The 21,875-nt window shown below is 36.7% G+C and overlaps 1 protein-coding gene across 1 annotated transcript in view; it reads left to right on the top strand.

Annotated features, from left to right (window-relative positions):
* Positions 1–21,875, top strand: part of LOC127412175 (uncharacterized) — a 38,020-nt gene that overhangs the window by 1,261 nt on the left and 14,884 nt on the right. Inside the window, exons 2-3 of the mRNA XM_051648329.1 lie at positions 9,513–10,309; positions 21,119–21,283. Coding sequence (XP_051504289.1) covers positions 9,513–10,309; positions 21,119–21,283 — 962 coding nt within the window. The remainder of the gene's footprint in view (positions 1–9,512; positions 10,310–21,118; positions 21,284–21,875) is intronic.

The raw sequence follows: 21,875 nt of genomic DNA, 5'->3' as shown, positions 1-21,875 counted from the left end.
GTTCTTCATTGGCTCTTTGAACACCTTAAGTTAAAAAGGAACCATCTTTTTTTTTTTTTTTTTATTGAGTTCATGATGGTTCTTTGAAGATTTAAAAAGTTTTTGATGATACTTCATAGTTCTTCTTCAAATTAGAATATTGGTTGCTGGGTCTTGAAAACACAAGTACAAATGGATTTTTAAAGAACTGGAGAATAAAAATAGTGTTTTTGGAACTTAAAAGGGTTCTCCTTTGACAAAAGAACCTTTGGCTCTAATTGAAACCTCGTAAACCACATAGCAATGCAAAAGATCTTTCAGGTTGTTGTTTATCTTTTATATTAACTGGATTAGCTCATCAGGTGTGATTCTCAGTAACTGACAGTTTAGATGTAAGTGTTATGTATATTACGATGATGTAAGACAGTGAGATGAGTGTGTTACACAGGTGTGATCTGAACTGTTTCAGCCTCAAGCAAAACCAACATTAGAACCAGAGTAATATCAGATGTGAATGTTTTAGTAGTGACAGCTTCATTACTAAGGCTCCTCTCCTCTACTTGAGTTATATTATATGTGACTCATAACTGAAACCAGGCACAGCCACACTGAGCAGAATTCCTCATGTGTAAGATCAGCTAGTGTAAAGTCACTGACACACATGATTCAGGTAATACAGAATTGAAGCTGTCCTGAAGAGACAAGAACAGAGATCATCATTATGCATCATTATGCGATGACATTTAGACTGAAATGTTCTCATAGCAAATCATATGAATTCACTCAGACGTTTAAGTTAGAGGTTCTCAACTGGCTTTGCTTCTGGACCCAGATTTTAAAGTACACTGGACATCAAGTGGTGACCAAACAAAGCACCAAAAATGTTTATCGTACAAAAGTTGACAAAACTGTCCTTAAAATCAAACATTTATTTTAGTAATACTGCCAATTTTGGTATTTAAACATCTCTTAAATTTTGATTGCCAATAATTCACCACAAAACAAATCGTGGACCATGTTTATCCTTGTTGCAAGTTTACATTGTGTAGTTTTTTCATGGTTTTCAAGGATGAGGGAATGTCATGTTGGAATCTACCTTATTTTGCTAGCTTCTACCAAGTAATAAATAATTTGATGTCAATATGCATTTGATGTCAACAACACAAGACATTTTCTCCTCCCTTTAAAAGCCTATTTATTTTGCTATCCTAACTATGCATGATTATATAGTCAGTTGCATTTTATTATTTGCAGTCAGCATTGTTTTTTCCTGCTGTCCTCCACTCTTTCCGAACACACCTGCAACTCATTTTTGGGACCAGTTGAGAACCACTGGTCTAAGCCACTTTAGAAGATACTTCACTTCTAAATTTGTCAATTCTACATCACTTAAACTTTGTCAACAATTTCCTAAGAAATCTACAATTTCATAGATGTAGGCAGAATCAGCCGATGGTTGGTGGGGTGAGTTTGCCTGAAGGCCTGACTGATGTTGCTGCTCCCGCACATTCTCGCCTTATCCTAATGGTGTTAGATAATGAATGACTGGCCCTTTCAGTTCACATGATTATATGCTTCTGGAAAGACTCCTTAGGGTCAAAACCATTGCCTTGGTGGACGACGAGCGAGTGGAGGGATAATGTTCTGGCACTGTGATGAGAGAGACAGAGAGGTGTGAGGCACTAAAGGTCTGCTGGCTTTTGGAAAATTAGGAAGAAGGAGAAAAAAGGTTTATGGCTGTATTTCACATGTCATCAAACCTGACATCTGGCCTTTGACACCTCCAACCCTTCCCTTTCAAAGGGCTTAGCCTTTATATTCAAACTCAGATCGGCATCTAATATGGAAGCATCATTCTGGAACCCACATGCCTAAGATATTTTAATTATCACTTTGTATGTTTTAACCTTTAAATGCATGGGAATTTCACCAAACACAAGAGTATTATTTTTTTTATTATTATTTTAGTATTTTAGTATTACCCATATTTGGGTCTTTAGAGACCTGGCATGTACATCTATCAAACTGTATCTACAAAATGCGAAGATAGTGTACATTTTTCCAAACATTTTCAAGACAAAAATTAAATATATTTTTATGTTTTATTTTTCGTTTATCGAAGAGATAATGCAACAAATCAGGACAAATCTAGAACAGGATTAATGACCTTCACACTGAAATTTCATGAGACGCAACTGTCTGTCAAAAACATACTGAGCTACACATAACACATAATCTACACAGAAGCTACACATAAGTATTTTCTCAGGCAATTTTTGAGTCTGAATAGATGGAGGACTTAATGACAAAAGTAATATCATACTTTACATGTGTTACACTTGCTATAGTTTACTTCCATGTTGTTTCTTCATCAAATAGCAGTGTCAAATGTAAATCAAATCAATCACTGAAACAACAGTGTCACCTTGAGTAAGAAATAGCATGTATATTATGTATGTTTACACGCATATGGGATTCTGAATATTCACCATAGTTGTTCATTCATTCTTGCACAGAAAATAAACGTAATATAGTATTTATTTGTATGAAAATAGTATTCATTTCTCTTTTAATAAACAAAGAAATATATATTCTGTGATAGTTAACACACACACACACACACACACACATATATATATATATATATATATATATATATATATATATATATAGATATATATATATATTAAATAATTATAAAACTATCATTTACAGTATGGAAGTAAAAAAGAAAAGAAAAGAGAAAAGAAAAGAAAAGAAAAAACAACACTATTACATACCTAGGGTCTCTAATGACCCTATAGACTTTTGGTACTTAAATCATCATAATATATATATATATATATATATATATATATATATATATATATATATATTTATTTATTTATTTATTTATTTTTGCAATTTTGGCTTTGTGTGTGTGTGTGTGACACTATATTATAAGAGATATATTGAGAAATATTAACTAGATTTTTACATGTTCTGAAGAGAGGTGGTCTGACTGGTTTTTAACATGTTGCCATTTGGTGGCTAAGGTGTTCTAGGTGGTTGCTAAGGCATTGGTAGGTGGTTGCCAGGGTATTCTGGGTGGTTGCTTTCTGGCCCAATTCAAAAGAGCCCAGCCCCTAAATATGGTTTAAATCTGTCCTTCAGTTTGTCTATTGGATTTTTTTTTTTATTGATTTTTTTTTATTTTTGTTTTTTATTACAGTTTTTTCTTCCACAGTGTTAAAATTATAAGTCTTATCACATAAAAGTAATAAAATCACAACAAGCCACACAATTTTAGGTACTATTACCATACCAGTCATGACTATTAAGTTCTTGTTAGACTATATTTAATGATTTATTTACTTTATTGTGATTGAAAAATATAATGAAGTGTAGCCATTTTCAGTATTATGTAATTTTAAAAGTACTTTTGTCTTTGTGTCATCTTGGACTTACACTGACACCTAGTGGCTTGGATGCAGTATCATTTAAAATCAATAGTTTTCAGTTTCAGATGCCATTGTAGAAATTTAGTATTCACAGTCTGTCATGATTACTTTAATCAATGAGTGAAAGTCTCCAATAACAGGACGGTTACTGAGATTAAGCGAGTAGTATTCAGCTAGTCATGTGATTCTAACATGGCAGCCCCCATGTGCGGACCCTCTCCATGTAGAATAAAACAGCTTTTATAAGGTTACTGATATGACTGGAGTCTTAATTTTAATGTGAGTGGTCATAATTTCCTACATATATTGCAAAATTACAATTCATGTTTTTACGAGGTAAACTTTTTTAATGAGGAAAAAATTACTTAGCGCACCTTTAAGATACATCTGTGTGGGTGCTTGTGCGTTGTTTTGGCAAGGTCAGGATTTCAATACTATGTTAAAACAGTCCATATAAGACAGATATTATTGGTCTATAATATACTGTATGCTCTCTGGGTCATTCAATCTGACCACCCAAGTGCTAACAGGGTTCTGACATTCTCCTGGCTATAAAAATAGAAGACCTGCCCAGGCCTGCCTCTGACCTCTTCACCCATGATCACAATGGCAGTGTCTGCAGACAACACAGTCTTCAAGTACCTATACTTATCTCATGGCATCCCCTAACAATATTATCAAAGTTTCTTAAGTTCATTTGAAAACCCACTGTGCTTCTGCTCAACATAAAGCCAGTTTGGTTCCACTTTATATTAGGTGTCTTTAACTACTATATACTTAAGCATTTGATACAATGTACTTATTCTGCACATACGTGTTGCATTGTACTTACATTTAAATACCTGCATTTAATTACATTAGTAGTTACACTGTTAACCTTACCTCTAACCCTAAACCTAACCCAACCCTTACCCTAAAACCTAAGTCTAACCCCCAACCCCAGCCTTAACCCGAACCCTGTTATGGTTATAAATGATCCAACACCCCTGTTTGAAGTAAAAGCAAACTGTTATACTGAATTTATACTGAGAGCTAACCAGAGCCTTTTCATGTTCACATAATCAGAACTCACTTGGCTGCCCCTTTAGACTCAGTATATCCCCAGCCATGTAATCATGATTCTTTATTGAAGTCCCCATGAATTCAAAATGGAAGTCCATTAGCTCTGACTGAGGCCATCTGTATGTGAGTATACTCCCAAAAGTTGACAAAGTCAAATTTGAGCAGATATACGCATGAAAAATTTACAGTTTTTAAGGAAAATAGACCAAAAATTTGCATTAAAAAAAGAAAAGAAATGACAAGCCTTTTAAAATGTCCAGTTCCAACTGTATGTCAACAAAGGAAAGTTTGTTCAGTAACTTCATCAATGCATTCATGGGGTCTTAAAACTCATTGTTTGATCTATACATTGAAAATGTGGATTATAGGACTTTTTTGTATTGCTGTAACCTGTATTAAGCCGACAGATACCTTTCTGGCAGTGGTAAAATACAGCTGATCCAAGTCTTTGGGGAAGAGGTGACACTGCCATACAATTACATTTACATTTACATTTATTCATTTAGCAGACGCTTTCATCCAAAGCGACTTACAAATGAGGAGAACAATAGAAGCGATTCATCCAACAAAAGGGGCAACAATATAATAAGTGCTGTAATACAAGTCTCACATAGCATTGAGGAGTACACATAGCAAGGAAAGATTTTTTTTTTTTTTTTTTTTTAAGAACATGAAGGTAGTGCATTAGTATGAACGGGTGAGGTGTTCATGAAAAAGATGTGTCTTTAGCTGTTTTTTGAAAGAGGCTAAAGACACAGCCGCTCGGGTGGAATTAGGCAGGTCATTCCACCAGCGGGGAACAGTCAAGGTAAAGGTCCGGGACAGTGATTTTGAGCCTCTATGAGATGGCACCATGAGGCGCCGTTCAGTAGTAAGTTTAGATAGTGGGGTGCGGAGCTAGTGGTTGTTCGCATAGTGAATAAGACATTTACTCATAACACAAGTGAAGTGCTTTTACCTTGGGCTGCATCTGGAAACGTAGGCAGCTATCTTGATATGTTCCCTTTCAAATGGATTATTCCAGCTGTTACAAAGTTGATAGGCCTACAAGATTTTATTAGCAGAATAACACTGGGTATGCATGCACTCTCCATCCATGGGTACACTTAACAAAATAAAACAATTTGGCCTTCATAATAATAAGTTTATTCCAGATTGCCAGTTTTATGTCAAGCTAAGGAACATTTAGAATTTGCTGATGTGTTTAATAGACAATGTCTTTGTACTCTGGAGATTTTTTTTATTATTATTATTTATTTTTTTAGATGGCAAATCAGTATCAAAATGGTTACTATGTGTGGTTCCTGTGGAAATGCATTTGTATTGCAAATTCATGGATATTTATAATTTAATAGTGACTCCAATTAATGAACTAGTACTTGTTGCAATGAAGCTTGGTACCTTAATCCATATAAACTGTGCATGGGCACTTGCTTTGGTGTTGCTACCCCTCATAGTCTGCATGCCACCCCTTTGCCACCCCATGAACAAATTTCTAGATCCTCCCCTGGGTATATAAAATGAGTTTTATTGATATTTGCATTTTTCTCATTAGACAAGACAGTTAAAGTTACAGGGAACTGTTGAGGAGAGAGAGGGAGAATGAAACAGGCGAGCACTTTAACATTATGAGCTCAAATGCTTCTGTCTGATATGCGGACCTTTTAAATGAGACTGTGTTGCACAACGGTCTATTATTGTAGTAACATGATGGCACATAATTTCAGAAAAATTACATTGCTAATGGAACAATTAAATGAACTAGTGAGAGTATGAAAAGTGTGTTTTAGGGTGTTTTTATTTTCTAAAAAAAAAAAGAGCTCAAGACCATAAGAGTCCATAGTTAAAGAAACACCCAGACACTCTTATGGTGTTGAAACTTCTGAAATAATTCCTCAGCACATATTTGCAGCCTGCAGGGCAATAAGGACTAGAAATATGTAGGTCTTGATTACTGCCAACACTGCCACTGACCTCCTTTTTCCTGTTTTTATTTTTAATGCATTATACTCTGGATCACGAAGGACCTTAGCATTACTTAAATTCCTGGCTGCCAGGGGCTGGGCGAGGGCTTTTTGATCTCTCTTTACAAGCAGCCATGTCTCGGGGATGTTAATTGGAAACCTAGGGGGGATTTAGATGCTGACTACTTGCTCCTACTGAGTGGCATCAAAAATGCCCCACCATCAGCAGTTCTGTATTCTCAGCTGGAAAGAACTGCTGTATGAAAGCTGACCCAATAGGCCAGTCTAATTGACCTTCAAAAGTTAATTAGCTACACTATGATTCTGGGCCTCAGATAGAACACTCCAATTCCTGAATGTGATGCTGGTGCCTCTTATACATAATTATTGACAGGTATTGTTGATCCTATAGGTATGGCTCATACTTTCAGGTCAGTCTGAGAATGTGTTCTAAACCAGGCGTTTGTCTTTCCATACTAGTGAAATGCAGCGCAATGCAACTCAATCACAGCTATCCAGATGGTATTTGACATCAAATATACAGTTATGTATATTTGACTCTAATGATGACTCTAAGACATTATAGATATTACAGTTCATTTTCTGTTAATGCATGATCTTCTGTAAAGCTGCTTTGAAACAATGTGTGTTTTGAAAGGCGCTATACAAATAAAAATGACTTGAATTATGTGAAGCAGGATTTAGGTCCAATGACATTTCACTGTGGGCAGGGCTACCCACCACAGAAAGAGAAACCAACCAACTGACAAATAACAAAGCTGGTTAGGACATAGTGTGAAAATTACATTACAGCTTTAAATTACATTTTCATTTAGATTGGATAAAATGTGACATTAAAACAAGACCACGTATAATCACTTATGACAGGCCGATCAAAGTCAAAATAAGATTTTGCATTTAATAGTATATCTGTAGCAGATTTTACATAGCTTTATACTGGCGTCCAGGTGTTGTATATACAAGGCAGAGCCCATGAGAAAGGACAGGCACAAAAACACAGGCACTGTTTTGAATGGGAAGAAACTTGGACCAGATGCAAAGTTTGGATAACCTCACATAATTGAAATGCTATCACTGTTTTCACAGTCACTTTCCAATCTGAAAACAACAACAACAAAAAAATATCACAACAGATTATTTTCTCACAAAACAGATGATTCAAAGCAACACACACACACACACACACACACACACACACACACACACACACACGCACACACACATGTTGGTGCAGTTATCATTATGAAGACTCTCCATAGACATAATGATTTTTATACTATACGAACTATAGATTCTTTCCCCTAACCCTAACCCTAACCCTCACAAAAAACTTTCTGCATTTTTACATTTTTCAAAAAAACATCATTTAGTATGTTTTTTAAGTGATTTGAATTATGGGGACACTAGAAATGTCCTCATAAACCACATTTATAACATAATACCCTTGTAATTACCAGTTTGTAATCTAAAAAAAGTCCTCGTAAACCACTTAAACCTGCCCACACACACACACACACACACACACACACACACACACACAGCACATGCACATGCACACACACACACACACACACACACACAAACAAACAACCTGTTTTGAGCTGGGAACAGCTGAAATTGTCATTCATTTGATCATTTTCAAGGCCTCATGAAATGATACCTCATTTTAAGACTTCTAATCTCACAATGTATCAGTGTGATGATTATGTGAAATTTTGGGGTCAAGGCCGAAAGCCATTAGACATTTCTCATTGTCTCAGTTTCCTCACAGTACGTAAATTAGTGGCACATTTCCTTCCAACTATATTCAGAATGCCACAATGCTTCCTGTGAGTCATCTGTGATAATTAGCCAGCACCCACTACAAGATTCTCTTCACACCTCATCCTGCCAATAAAGTTCAACATGATTGAGCCAAGGACTGAGCCAAAGACCATATGAAATAATTTTTTTTGAGAGTTTGAGTATTTCGCTGCTTAAATATGGGACATCCCGGCTAATAAGTGACAGTTAGCAACCCTAGTGGCAGGTGGTATTAGAGGGAGGAAACATTCTCACTCTAAAGCATTTTATTGGACAAAAATTTGGGTATGCCCATAATAGCAAGATTCCATTTAAAATGGAGTCATCAATATTTTTGTCAGTGTTCCCAGAAAAGAAAGACTGTACATTTTAAATGTGTATACTACTAAAGATGTATTTTGTCAACTTTTAAGACTGCACTAGCATATAGATGGCCTCAAAGCTAATAAAAGTCACAAAAAAAAAAAAAAGCTTTTGTTTTCATATTGTCTTTAAAACACTTTCAGTGGAAGATACAAGCAAATACTCTTAGAAACAGTAAGACAAAGATATAATAAGACTCACACCTGAAATGTGTCGGATTTCCAATACTTCCAAAAAAGAGGTCACATTTGAGTGAGCCCTACAATAACATTATGTACAAATGTACAGATCAAAGAGCAGGACAGGACTACAGTATATGTCTGTTTTCTGAGCTTTTTGTGGTCTGCTGAAGCTAAAGAATGCTTTATAGTGTGAGATAAGCTGTCTTCTTTCAGCACAAGGAAGCATGTCTGCATAGAAATGCTTTTATATAATTTGAATAATGAGAGCCGAACCCTGCAAAGAAATTTCGGCTTCACTATCGCCTCTTACACAAGTGAACATTTTGTTTTAAAACCAATGTTTTAAACATAACTTCAAAAGGATGAATTATTATGTGCTCTTATGAATGATAGTGCCAATCCCATGTCAACAATAGCTGTAGATATTTTGTTTCTCTTAATACAACGGAAAGTTCTGATGGGATGTTCTGATCTGATCAAAGACATTGTAAAATGGCAATAAACTCACACCTGTGACTGCACATTTTATATTAATGTGCAGTGTACTTAAAAAACCTTACTCATGGTAAAATCTTTGTCATTCTTTAATCCAGTGCTTGTGTCCCTCATTTGTCTACCATGAAATACTTGATCTTTGTTTCAATACTTTTACAGTACAATATTATTTATTAATTGTCCTCTTTTGGGTTTTTTTGCAGGCAGAGGGGATATAGTGGTTGAGAATGAGGTTGTATTGACAAAGATGAAGTTCCTCAATAACTTCCCTGAGAAACTCCTAAATGTTGAAGATTCCATTTCAATCATCTCAAACTCAATGTCTGAGCAGGATAACTCTGAGCCCCTCCAGGCCGATGATGTGATCTCAATCCACAGTGCTGCTCCTGAGCCAGCAGTACTTGAATCAAAAACAGACTATCTATCTGCAATTTTCACAGATACTACACATCCAAGGTTGTACAAATTTGAATCAGAGGACTCAGGGGTAGAGATGACTAGTGGAGCAACTTCCCCATCCACCCCTACAGGTTCAGAGCAAAGCTTTGTAGTCCACAGTAGAGAATTTTCATGTGACTGTAGTAACTTGAACTCTCCTGTACTAGCCAAAAGTCCTCTTGAAGAAAGTTCAGACTCTTTGGAAACCGAACAAACGTCTTGTATGCGTGCTAAACGAGGTACTCTTGTCATTCTTGGAGATAGAATAGAAGATGAGAATGCTGCTGATGATTTAATGGACATCACAGAAAATTCAGAGTGGTCCGAGGACAGAGCCCTGAGGCACACCAGAGAGAACTGCAAGGATGGCATGGAAATCAGAACAGTACAGGAGGAAATAAAAGAGACTGCAACGGCTGAGGACACAAAGTCAAGGAACCGTTGTTCTATTGAAGCATATGATGGCAAAACAGGACCTGAATTTCAACAACAACCTTTGAGAAAAAGTACAACAAGTGACAGTCTGGACGAGTACATGGAAGAGTGCTGCAGGCTTAGTGAGGTAGTAACAACAGTTTACATGTTTTTTATTGTTATTTACTTGACATAATAATGTAACATCTGCAATTCTATAAACAAATATGGTGAGACTTTTTACAAGCATTTAGATGCTATAAACAGGAAAATTACACTCAAGGACAGGAGAATTGCATTTTTCCTCTGCTATGAATTAAAGAGTATTTATCAAGAGCAATATTTTACATCTCTTAAGGTTAAGGGATCATGAATGAAAATATATGTCAAACAAAGGTGTGCACTGCAAAAAATAATTTCTCAATCAGCATTTTTGTATTGTTTTACAGTACAACTCTCTTAACATACTTTAAACAACATTGCAAAAAAAAGAAAAAAAAAAAAGAGCAAAATTGCTTAAGATATTACAACTTTCATGCCCCCTGACCAGTACGTAAATTCTGTAATAAAAGCACTTATTTTCCTACCATCAAAGCAATTCAAGCTTAAAATGCATGTAACTTTATGTAATTATGAGCAGAGCAGTTAATAATGTTATAGATAATCTATTCTTATATTAATGTATCAATGTTCATATCCATCACATATGGATCGGCTTTGCATGGTATATTGGATTAGTTTGTTTTTAGAATTTGGCTTTGCAAATATGGTTCATGCTTTGAAGGTATGATCTTTCACCTGTGTAGTGGCAACCACATGATGTATCTGATATAATTGCCGATGACCACAACAGCCACAAAAGGTTATTCAGATAGAGTTGGATGTGCTGTCTGTGCTGAAGTACAGTACTGAGAACAGAGAGAATGTACTGTAGACTGTGCTACAGATCTCTCCTCTTTTATCGTGGCCGCCACATCACACAGCACCTGTTCATCTGTGTTGAGAGACCATACAGATGGCTGCAGTGATTACAGCTGGAATAATCAAAGTCTCTCTCATCTGGGCCGTGTCCCTCAGTCCACCATGCTTGTCAAAGCCAACCTGGATGCATCAAACAGGTGTCAAATAGCTCAAATTACTCACATATTAATCCAAGTAATGCCTCTTTAATAGCTTCAAGGTCTTTTGGTGGCCGGTGACTTGACAGTTTTTTTTACGAATGGTCTACTTTATGGGAGCTGCGATGACAGGTAGTCAGGGCGGTCTTCATCATCACCTGTCACCACAGCTAATAAGCTAATTCCCTTGCCTGTTAAATAGAGCTCTGTGGCCTGAGGAAGAGGATATTGAAGAGGGACAATGAGCTTTTTTCCCATCCACCTCAAACATGGCAACTTCAAAGGGCCTCTCTCTCCCCCTCATTTCTAATCTGATTTGTTTCCAACGTATGAGGGTAGGAAGGACATAAAGCTACAGTGAAGATTTAAATGTACAGCAGGTGTAAGCCAATCACGATAAAGTGACTGACGAGCAGGCCCAGATGGGCTTTTTTTTTCTTCATATTTTCTGCGAAATTCTGCAGAATGGATTTAAACATAGTAAAAAAAGTGTTCACCCAAAAATGAAAATTCTGTAATTGTTTACTCACACACATGTTCCAAATTAGTGTGAATATCTTTCTTCGTGAAAGACAAAAGGAGATGTTTATGTCACTCTTTTCCATACAATAAAAACGAATGGTGACCACTAACCAGGGGCTAAGTTAAAAAAATGACAAAAAGCACCATAAAATAGTCTTAATGATTAATGTGCTATATTGTAAATATTTTGAAGCCATAAGATATGTTTGTATGGAACTGACTGAAATGTAAGTCATTATTCACCGATAATTTTCTCCACCACAGCTCTCAAATCTCATGTTTGCATATTTTCCATATGGCACATAAAAAGGCTTGACGCCTATTATGACAAATAATGTGTACTAATGTGTCTATTGTAAACCAATAACAGAGCACCAGATTTGAATATGTGCATATTCAAATTGAGTGAATGAGATTTGAAAGCAGTGGCGCAGGGAAAAAATTTAAGTGAATAACTTTTGGTCTGTTTCTAACAAAAAGCCGCCATATTGATATTGTATCGACTTCATACGACTTGGAATATAGTGCACAAGCCATATGGACTGCTTTTATGATGTTTTATTATTTTATTTTATTTCTTTTTTTGGAGCTTGGCAGCTCCTAGTCACCATTCGCTTTCATTTTATGGATCTATCCTGCTTTCGGGCTGTTCACACTAAACAAGTTTTTGTGTCCATCTGCACTGTTTTTTTAAACTTTTTCCATGTAAGCATGTGACAGGTTTAATTGCAATATTTTAAGATTGAATTGGTCATTATAAAAAAGGTGAAAGAGATGTATTTTACTCTAAGGATTTAGTGTTAATCAAATGCATGTGTTCAGCTGGATGCCTGCATATGTTAGTCTCTCTGCACGGGGGTCTATGGGACATAAAAAGCATTTTTAAGTCTGAGTTGACAGATGCATGGAGCAGAGTGAAATATGGTGTCAGGGTGGAATAAAGACAGCATAATTGCTATAGCCCAACCTGCCCCCCTCACCCACCCCAGGACGGTCACAGCTGAGGAGTTGAATTCCTTGGCTGTAGCATATAAACACAGTCACAATGTGAACATTTCCAGCGTGCTAGTGTGAGGCTTTAATCTAATGATGGATGAGGCATGGAAAGTAGTGCTGTGTACGCCACATCTAACCTCAAACTTTTGGCTGACACCCTGAAATGTGATGTAAGAGGTCATGACACTTAAAGGATTTTCCAATGCTTTAGCATACACAGAAAAACATGGGATATCAACACATCTTATTGGTCTCGCAGTAAGCCTTTGGATAAATACACAAAGCTTGTTTTGTGAGATATAATATCACCCAACAATATTAGTTCTCAGCTCTGTAATCATCAGTATGATCAATAAAAATATAGTGTTAACTTCAAGAAGAACACAAGCTCCATGTATCTCCCTCAGGATTTCACTGTAACACCTATGAGATCAGTATGAGAACTGTTAATGCACCGTAAATTAACCTTCAGGAAAAAAGTCATGGTGAACTTGAAATAATAGACCACAGTTTTGCAAGTGTTTTTTTAACTCTTGTCAGCATTAACTCCTGAAGATTTATGTGTTCTATAGTTTTACAATGATGGCATGTAGGGCTAGGTGATATATTGAATATTCCTGATATACTTGCAATGATTTACAATACAAAATTAGCAACATTGTGAATATTGAAATTATTTTAATGCACTTTCTATTTGACCAGTGAGTTTCTAAAGTTTCCATCATTAGACTATTTTATTTCCCTTCCTTATGACCATATTGTACCATTTTGTATTTACATAATTAAAGGAATTTTTCACCCAAAAATGAAAATTCTCTCATCATTTACTCACCTTAATGCCATCCCAGATGTGTATGACTTTTTTTTCTTCTGCAGAACAAAAAACAAAGATTTTCAGAAGAATTTTTCAGCTCTGTAGGTCCTTACAAATGCAAGTGAATAGTGACCAAAACTTTGAAGCTCCAAAAAGCATATAATGGGAGCGTGAAAGTAATCCATAAGACTCCAGTGTTTAAATCTATATCTTCAGAAGCAATAAGATAGCTTTGGGTTAGAAACAGGTCAATATTTAGATCATTTTTTACTATAAATTCTTTGTTGCGATATGCACGAAGAATGTTAATCGCCAAAAAGAAAAGAAGTAGAATGTGAAAGTGAAAGTGGAGATTGATGGTAAAAAAGAACTTAAATTTTGATCTGTTTCTCACCCACACTTCTCATATCACTTCTGAAGACATTGATTAAACCGAGTCATATGGTTACTTTTATGCTGCCTATATGTGCTTTTTTGAGCTTCAAAGTTCTGGCCACCATTCACTTGCTTCGAAAGGACCAACAAAGCTGAGATATTCTTCTAAAAATCTTTGTTTGTGTTCAGCAGAACAAAGAGAGTCATACACATCTGGGATGACATGAGGGTGAGTAAATGAAGAGAGAATTTTCATTTTTGGGTAGATTATCCCTTTAAATCAGGCATTTAAAATGACTAACACAACAGGCTACTCATCTAATCAGATTCTATATTTAAATGCATTTAATCCAATCAAACTATCCTACCCATTGTTTTAAACATTCCGGTCAGATGCCCAGAAAAAAAACCCTTCTCCCATATCTTTGCATTCACACCACATCTGGCTCCTCATTCCTGTCCAGTGGTGTCATGAATAGGAAAGCATTGCTTTAAAACAGACTTACTCAAATATTTCAAATAAAAAAGTATTATTTTCTCAGACTTGCCTCAATGGGTTTATAATGTCTTTCCTCATATTTGGTAATACTGAGCTTATGTAATTAAAAAAATTGTTCCTGCAATCCAACCCAAAGGCATTTGCACAATTGTTTTTCCCAGTTTATTTTGAACTTAATTTTGTGGTTAAAAGACAAATCCTCAAAGCAGAGAGAGCACTACACTATCCACATGATAAATATCAATTAATTAACCAGAATGCCATATTTAAAGGAATATTTCACCCAAAAATAAAAATGTTGTCATTATTTACTTACCCTCATGATGTTCCCTGTATTACTTTTTTTCTGCTGTGGAACACAAAAGGAGATGTCTCAAAGAATGTTGCGATGCTGATTTCCATAAAAGAGCAGTTGATAGTGCCTCATTTTAAAGCTTAACAAACCACACAAAAGTGTCACAGAAGTAGTCCATGCAACTTTTGCTTCATATTCACAGTCTTCTTAAAGGTGCTGTAAGCGATTTTTTCATGGATAGGTACGCAAAACATTTTCCTATTCCCTGAGAGATATTATTGAAATAAGTGTTGTAAGATATTTCAACTGTTTCTGTGACAGCTCTTGACTCTGTAAACGGCAAACAAAAATGTGTCCGTGAACCACGGACAATGACGCTTTCGATGCTTTTTAAAGTGTTGTAGTTGCAGTGAATTATTGAGACTTACTGTCATTTTTAATCCATGTTGTTCATAACAGTTGTCAGTTGAGGGCGCTATTTTGCTGCTGTTGTTTTTAACAACCGTTTCTGCACGATGTCGGTCTCAATAAAGCTCATTTGGTATCTTTGGGGTGCAGGGTTTTGGAAAGAGGAGGTGTGGCTAATCCAAAGGCTCAGCTTGTGGAAGTAGAATGGCTGAAATCGCTTACAGCAACTTTAAGGCATATGATCACTTTGTATGATGAACAGAAACAAAGTTGTTATTCACTTTCAAATCGAATTAAATCATTGATCAATTCACATAAACAGAGCTGAAATCAAATATGGTGACACGTCAGTAACATCAACCCTCATTGGCTCTTATGTATCTTGTAACCATGACGTCATGACACAAGGTTTAATGTTATTGATATTTTGTCAAATTAGATTTGTGTGCTGTTTACATGAGTTGATCAATGATTTTATTTGATTTGAAAGTGAATAACGACAAGATTGCAGTCTTGTCATCATACAAAGTGATCGTATGGCTTCAGAAGACTTGGAATGAACTACTTTATGACACTTTTAGGTGCTTTATTAAGCTTTAAATTGAGTCACTATGAGAAAATGATGACAACATTTTAATTTCTGATTGAACTAGCCCTTTACATATTAACAGCCCTATAGAAAATGATCTTAATTTATTCGAGACTCTTTTAGTATAAGAAAATCCAGCCTCCATTGTTTCTCTGTCTGTGCTAAAAATGCACGTGGTGCAAAGAGTCTGTTATTAAAGGATGGGACAGTTAATAACTATATTTAACAGCAAAAAACGGTCAGTTTAAGTGTAAGGATTAGAGAGGGTGGAAAATGGTAATAAAAAATAAATAATGAAGGTTTTTGGAACAATCAAAACTTTGCTAACAATATACACTATATTGCCAAAAGTATTCGCTCATCTGCCTTTAGACGCATATGAACTTAAGTGACATCCCATTCTTAATCCATAGGGTTTAATATGACGTCGGCCCACCCTTTGCAGCTATAACAGCTTCAACTCTTCTGGGAAGGCTTTCCACAAGGTTTAGGAGTGTGTTTATGGGAATTTTTGACCATTCTTCCAGAAGCACATTTGTGAGGTCAGACACTGATGTTGGACGAGAAGGCCTGGCTCGCAGTCTTCGCTCTAATTCATCCCAAAGGTGCTCTATCGGGTTGAGGTCAGGACTCTGTGCAGGCCAGTCAAGTTCTTCCACACCAAACTCGCTCATCCATGTCTTTATAGACCTTGCTTTGTGCACTGGTGCGCAGTCATGTTGGAACAGGAAGGGGCCATCCCCAAACTGTTCCCACAAAGTTGGGAGCATGGAATTGTCCAAAATCTCTTGGTATGATGAAGCATTCAGAGTTCCTTTCACTGGAACTAAGGGGCCAAGCCCAGCTCCTGAAAAACAACCCCACACCATAATCCCCCCTCCACCAAACTTCACAGTTGGCACAATGCAGTCAGACAAGTACCGTTCTCCTGGCAACCGCCAAACCCAGACTCGTCCATCAGATTGCCAGATGGAGAAGTGTGATTCGTCACTCCAGAGAACGCATCTCCACTACTCTAGAGTCCAGTGGCGGTGTGCTATACACCACTGCATCCGACGCTTTGCATTGCACTTGGTGATGTATGGCTTGGATGCAGCTGCTCGGCCATAGAAACCAATTCCATGAAGCTCTCTACGCACTGTTCTTGAGCTAATCTGAAGGCCACATGAACTTTGGAGGTCTGTAGCGATTGAAGTTGGCAACCTCTGCGCACTATGCACCTCAGCATCCGCTGACCCCGCTCTGTCATTTTACGTGGCCTACCACTTCGTGGCTGAGTTGCTGTCATTCCCAATCACTTCCAGTTTGTTATAATACCACTGACAGTTGACTGTGGAATATTTAGTAGCGAGGAAATTTCACGACTGGACTTGTTGCACAGGTGGCATCCTATCACAGTACCACGCTGGAATTCACTGAGCTCCTGAGAGCGGCCCATTCTTTCACAAATGTTTGTAGAAGCAGTCTGCATGCCTAGGTGCTTCATTTTATACACCTGTGGCCATGGAAGTGATTGGAACACCTGAATTCAATTATTTGGATGGGTGAGAAAATACTTTTGGCAATATAGTGTAAGTGGACCTGAGGGAAAATCAAATAATAATACAATTATGATAGGAGCCCTTTAACGCAATAATGGTATTTTAGTGTACAAGAGAAGCATTAGAAAAGTTCATTGTCAAGGGAGTAAAAGCTTGATCTCCATCAAAGGAAGTGAGTGATGTCAGCTCTTAGTATTTCAGCTCTCTGGCATGTCCTCTATTGTTTAGCTCCTGTGTTTCCATTAATGCTGGGCTTTGGGACTGGATTGGACGTAAGTGGCACGGAAAAGCTTTTTGAGAGGAAAAGCCCAAGACCTGAACTCACATCCTTCTTTTGTTGGGACACTTTTTGGAATGTTAGTGATTCTATAAATATTTGTTCAAAACTTCCTTTGACTTTTTGGAAAAACGTGAGCATCTGCAGCTTTAAAGATAGAAAAATGAATCAATAAAATAAACACCCTTCACTAAAAAAATCATGTTAAGATTTATGCATTTGAATTTCATAAAATTGAATTGAGTAATGTTTAACAAAATAAAATAAAAGAACAAAATATTTTATTTTTTATTAATTAAATTTAGTTAAACATTACACAATTCAGTTTGATCGAATTTTGTTATAAAATTGAAATGCATAATTCTTAAAAAGAGGCTAAATTATTTGTTGTAGTGTTTTTCCATCAATAATTCACACCTCTAAACTACAATGCTGCAGTTTCAAGAGCAAAATAAATATTTAGACTCATTTATTTTCTCTAACTTTGATCTGTACATTTGCAGGATAAAAAAGGATGTTTTTCTGTAACATATGACTTGAACGCCTGGTACAGAGAAAATTATGTAACTGTCTTGATTCAGAAATGTGAATGATGTTTAACTCTAGAAGATATCAGATCTGGAATCTGTGAGATTGTTTAAAGAAGGAGCAGTGAACTGGTTGGCAAACTGTCTTTTGCAATCATTTTAATTGTGTTTAACCATCTCATTTGATTAAATGTGTTTTCGAAGCTGTAAAAATCCCATTTGGAATTCCTCTGTGGTTGTTAAAATAGCTCTAGTGTTAAATAATGGGTGGAGCTCATCTTGGACACTGGTGCTTGCATCATTGGTTTGAGTCAGCCTCTTTGTTCTTAGGAAACTGGTCCACCTGAACGCATACATTCATGCTTGTGGAATGATCTTTATCAGTTACTGTAGGAACCTTTGCTTCACTGTGTATTCATTAGCACTTAAAATGAGCCATTTGCTTTCAAACAGTAGGATGCAGTAGGTTTTTGTTTACTTGTAAAACAAAAGCTGTTTAACCCCCTATGGTGAACTTAAACATCTTTGGTAATCCCCTTATTTACTGCTTACCTATTGTTCAGAGAGGGGTGGAGTGTCCCTCACCAGGAGTACAGCCCTATTACCCAGCGTGAATACGTTTACAGCATTTAAGACCTCACTTTTGTTCTCTGTTATGAAAAATCTGCTTTTTATGCATTTTGCAGATGCTCCTTTTTCAAAGTGATTTCTGAACATGCCACACAACTTCTTGTTCAGTCACTTGTCATAACTAGACTGGATTACTGGAACGCTCTGATTGAGAACTACGTTCCCACCAGAAGCCTGTGGTCGGCTGATAAGCGGCACCTTGTTGTACCAACACAAAGAGGCACCAAAACACTTTCCCGTACTTTCGGTTTCACCATATCTCGTTGGTGGAATGACCTTCCCAACTCCATCCGTGAAGCAGACTCACGCTCTGTCTTCAAAAAATGGCTAAAACACTTATTTTCCATGAGTACTTAACCATGCACTCATAATATATAGAGAGGATTGTTGTTGCACTCTAATCTGTCTTGGATACTACTATTCTGATGCTAGTGAAACTTAGTAATGCAGCACTTTTCGTACTGATGTATGCTTAAGATGAATCACTTATGATGTATTATTCCTCTTTTGTAAGTTGCTTTGGATAACAGCATCTGCCAAATGAATAAATGTAAATGTAAATTTCTGCATTCAAGCTATTATCAGTATTTGTGTTCGCTGTAGTGATGGCTCTTATACAAAGTAATTAGTTACTATAATTTAATTAGCCTACTTTTTTGCAAAAATTAGTGCAATGGATTCTAGTAAATACTTGTAATTAGATTATAGTTACTGAATTTCAATTATGTTACAATTACATTACTTGGGTTCCACATGTTTCTAAGGTAATATTGTTTTTGTGGTAAACAATGTGCTAACAGCGAGTATTTGTGTCAGTTTTGGTGTGAATAGGCCATTTGTCTGCAATTTATCTCACTTTTTTGCATCGCGTTTGGCGGGAAAGGGCCTTTCCACTATTTTATTTACACAGCTTCTTTGCAGTGTATTGACCGTCTATACTGACTACGTTTACATGCACTTAAGAAAACGGTTTATTCCAGGGTTTTGGCAGAAAGCGACGTCCTGAAACATCATGTGAACGAGAATGCTGATTTCTTTACTTCTTTTAAGCGATTAAGAGAAAGCAGTTTAACACACCTAGGTTTCTCCTGGAGAACTTGGCTTATCTGGCCATGTAAACACATAAGCGGCATTCTTACAGGTTTTTGAGGAGTGCGTGAACAGACCGGATAACAAACTCATAGGATGGATCCCAACAACAAGTCAACAGAGTGGAAAGAATTCAACATTTGGAAAAGCACATCCACTATAAACTATACCCATTTATACACACCAATGTAAAATATCGACTGTCCTTCACATTTGTGTGATGCGCTGAAGTACATTGGGGGAATCCCAGAGTTTGATGTAAGAGGAAACCCCACTACTGAAGCGCAATTCCGCTGCAGGTCGCGATGGAAAGTTAAGGGAACAAAAACAGCAACAACTCTGGAATATCTGGAAAGAAAGCAAAGAAAAGGAGAATAAAATAACAAAGTCTTCCTTGGATGCCATGTTTGTTATTTACACAAGCATCGCAGAGAAATTGCATTGCTGTGGAGAAAGCTGCTTACGGACCGAGCCGCTTGCATACTGGAGTAAAGAGTACGCCGCTTGTACAGTGCATGTAAGCTGGAACACCGCTTTCTCGTAATAAGCCACTTTCTGGTGTCCAAATAAATGTAATTATTGAGAGTAAACTGCTACAAATCCAAAATAATTCCAAATTACCAACTATGTTTTTCCACTTTTGTTCTTTACGAGTGTCAGGTGATGTTTCTTCAGCACTAATTTCCATGTTCCACTGCGAACAGTGGTGAAAAATAAAGCAAGCATCTGGGGATTGGACCGTTCAAACTTAGGATTGGTTGTCATTACTGATAGATGTTAGTTAGATGATATAGATGTTAATTAGATGATATAGACTAATTTAAGTGTGTTTGAGTCACAATTACCATTTCATTGCTCAATGGGCATGTCTGGGTTTGGTTAGTATACTCAACCGCTGAAAAAACACTTGTTAATAGAACTCTTTAACGCGACAAGGGTAGAATGGAATGCTGTATTCATCAGTTGTTTTTTACGAGGAGCCGTAATCATAATCCTGAATAATTTTTCAATTAATTGTTCAGGCCTAACTGGTTCCCTAGGAATGAAACCCATGACCTTGCCGTTCCTAGCGCCATGTTCTGCTAGGTGAGCTGCAGGAGAAACATCAGATAACATCAAATAACAAAGACAATCTAACAGTTGCTGAGAACATCAGTGCATGCACTGTTATGGACTCATGTTATGGATGGTTCAAAACCCAGGCATGCAGTACTGTCCTTCATTTACTATGATAGTCACTCATTATGATTTTGTCTCTGTTGTGTCTTGACAACAAGGTGAGCCAGGCCAAACAGTCTAATCCACTTGGCTCTGGACTGGGCTACTTGGAGCACATCTGTCAGCTCATAGAGAAGATTGGGCAGCTACAAGAACACAACCTCCGACTACAGAAACAGATCTGTGGCCTACAGAAGGAAGACAGAGTGATCAAGACTAAAGAGGTACTGTATGATCAACCAACTGCCTTAACTACACCACAGAACATTCATCTTTATGCAGTCTTAAAAATAAAGATTCTAATAAAACCAAAGTGTTTTACAGCCTGATATCATAGGAGAATTTAAGTTCCACAAAGAGCATTTTATTCTCTAGTTCTTTTGAAAATCTTTGTACTGATGCTTTAAAGAACCAGAAAAACTGACACAATGATCTGCAGAACCTATAATGAAACATCAATATTTTTTATTTTATTATAATATTTGTACTTTTATAAAGAATTTAAACTTAGAACTTAAGAATCCTATACAACAAAAAATGGTTCTCCTACGAGCCAATGAAGAACCTTTTTTTTCTCAGTCTTAATTAAAAGTGTAGGCTTACCTGATTAATATGCTTGGACCCCCATCAAAAATGCGTAGATCTAGCTTCCTCTCTATCTGATAATGTAGGTAAAAATCTAAGAGCATTGCTGTAGGTCTGGGCCAGAGAGATGACAAGTCTTGTAACTTTGATTTTTGTTGTGGGTTAAACCCCATATGGATGCCTTGGGCAAAGGATTGTTGGCCTATTCTGTTTCAGAGCAAACCCAGCTGT

Source organism: Myxocyprinus asiaticus, chromosome 21 (assembly GCF_019703515.2).
Source record: "Myxocyprinus asiaticus isolate MX2 ecotype Aquarium Trade chromosome 21, UBuf_Myxa_2, whole genome shotgun sequence".
NCBI lineage: Eukaryota > Metazoa > Chordata > Actinopteri > Cypriniformes > Catostomidae > Myxocyprinus > Myxocyprinus asiaticus.
Note: the sequence above shows the minus strand (reverse complement) of the source record. Positions and strands in the feature narration are given on the sequence as shown.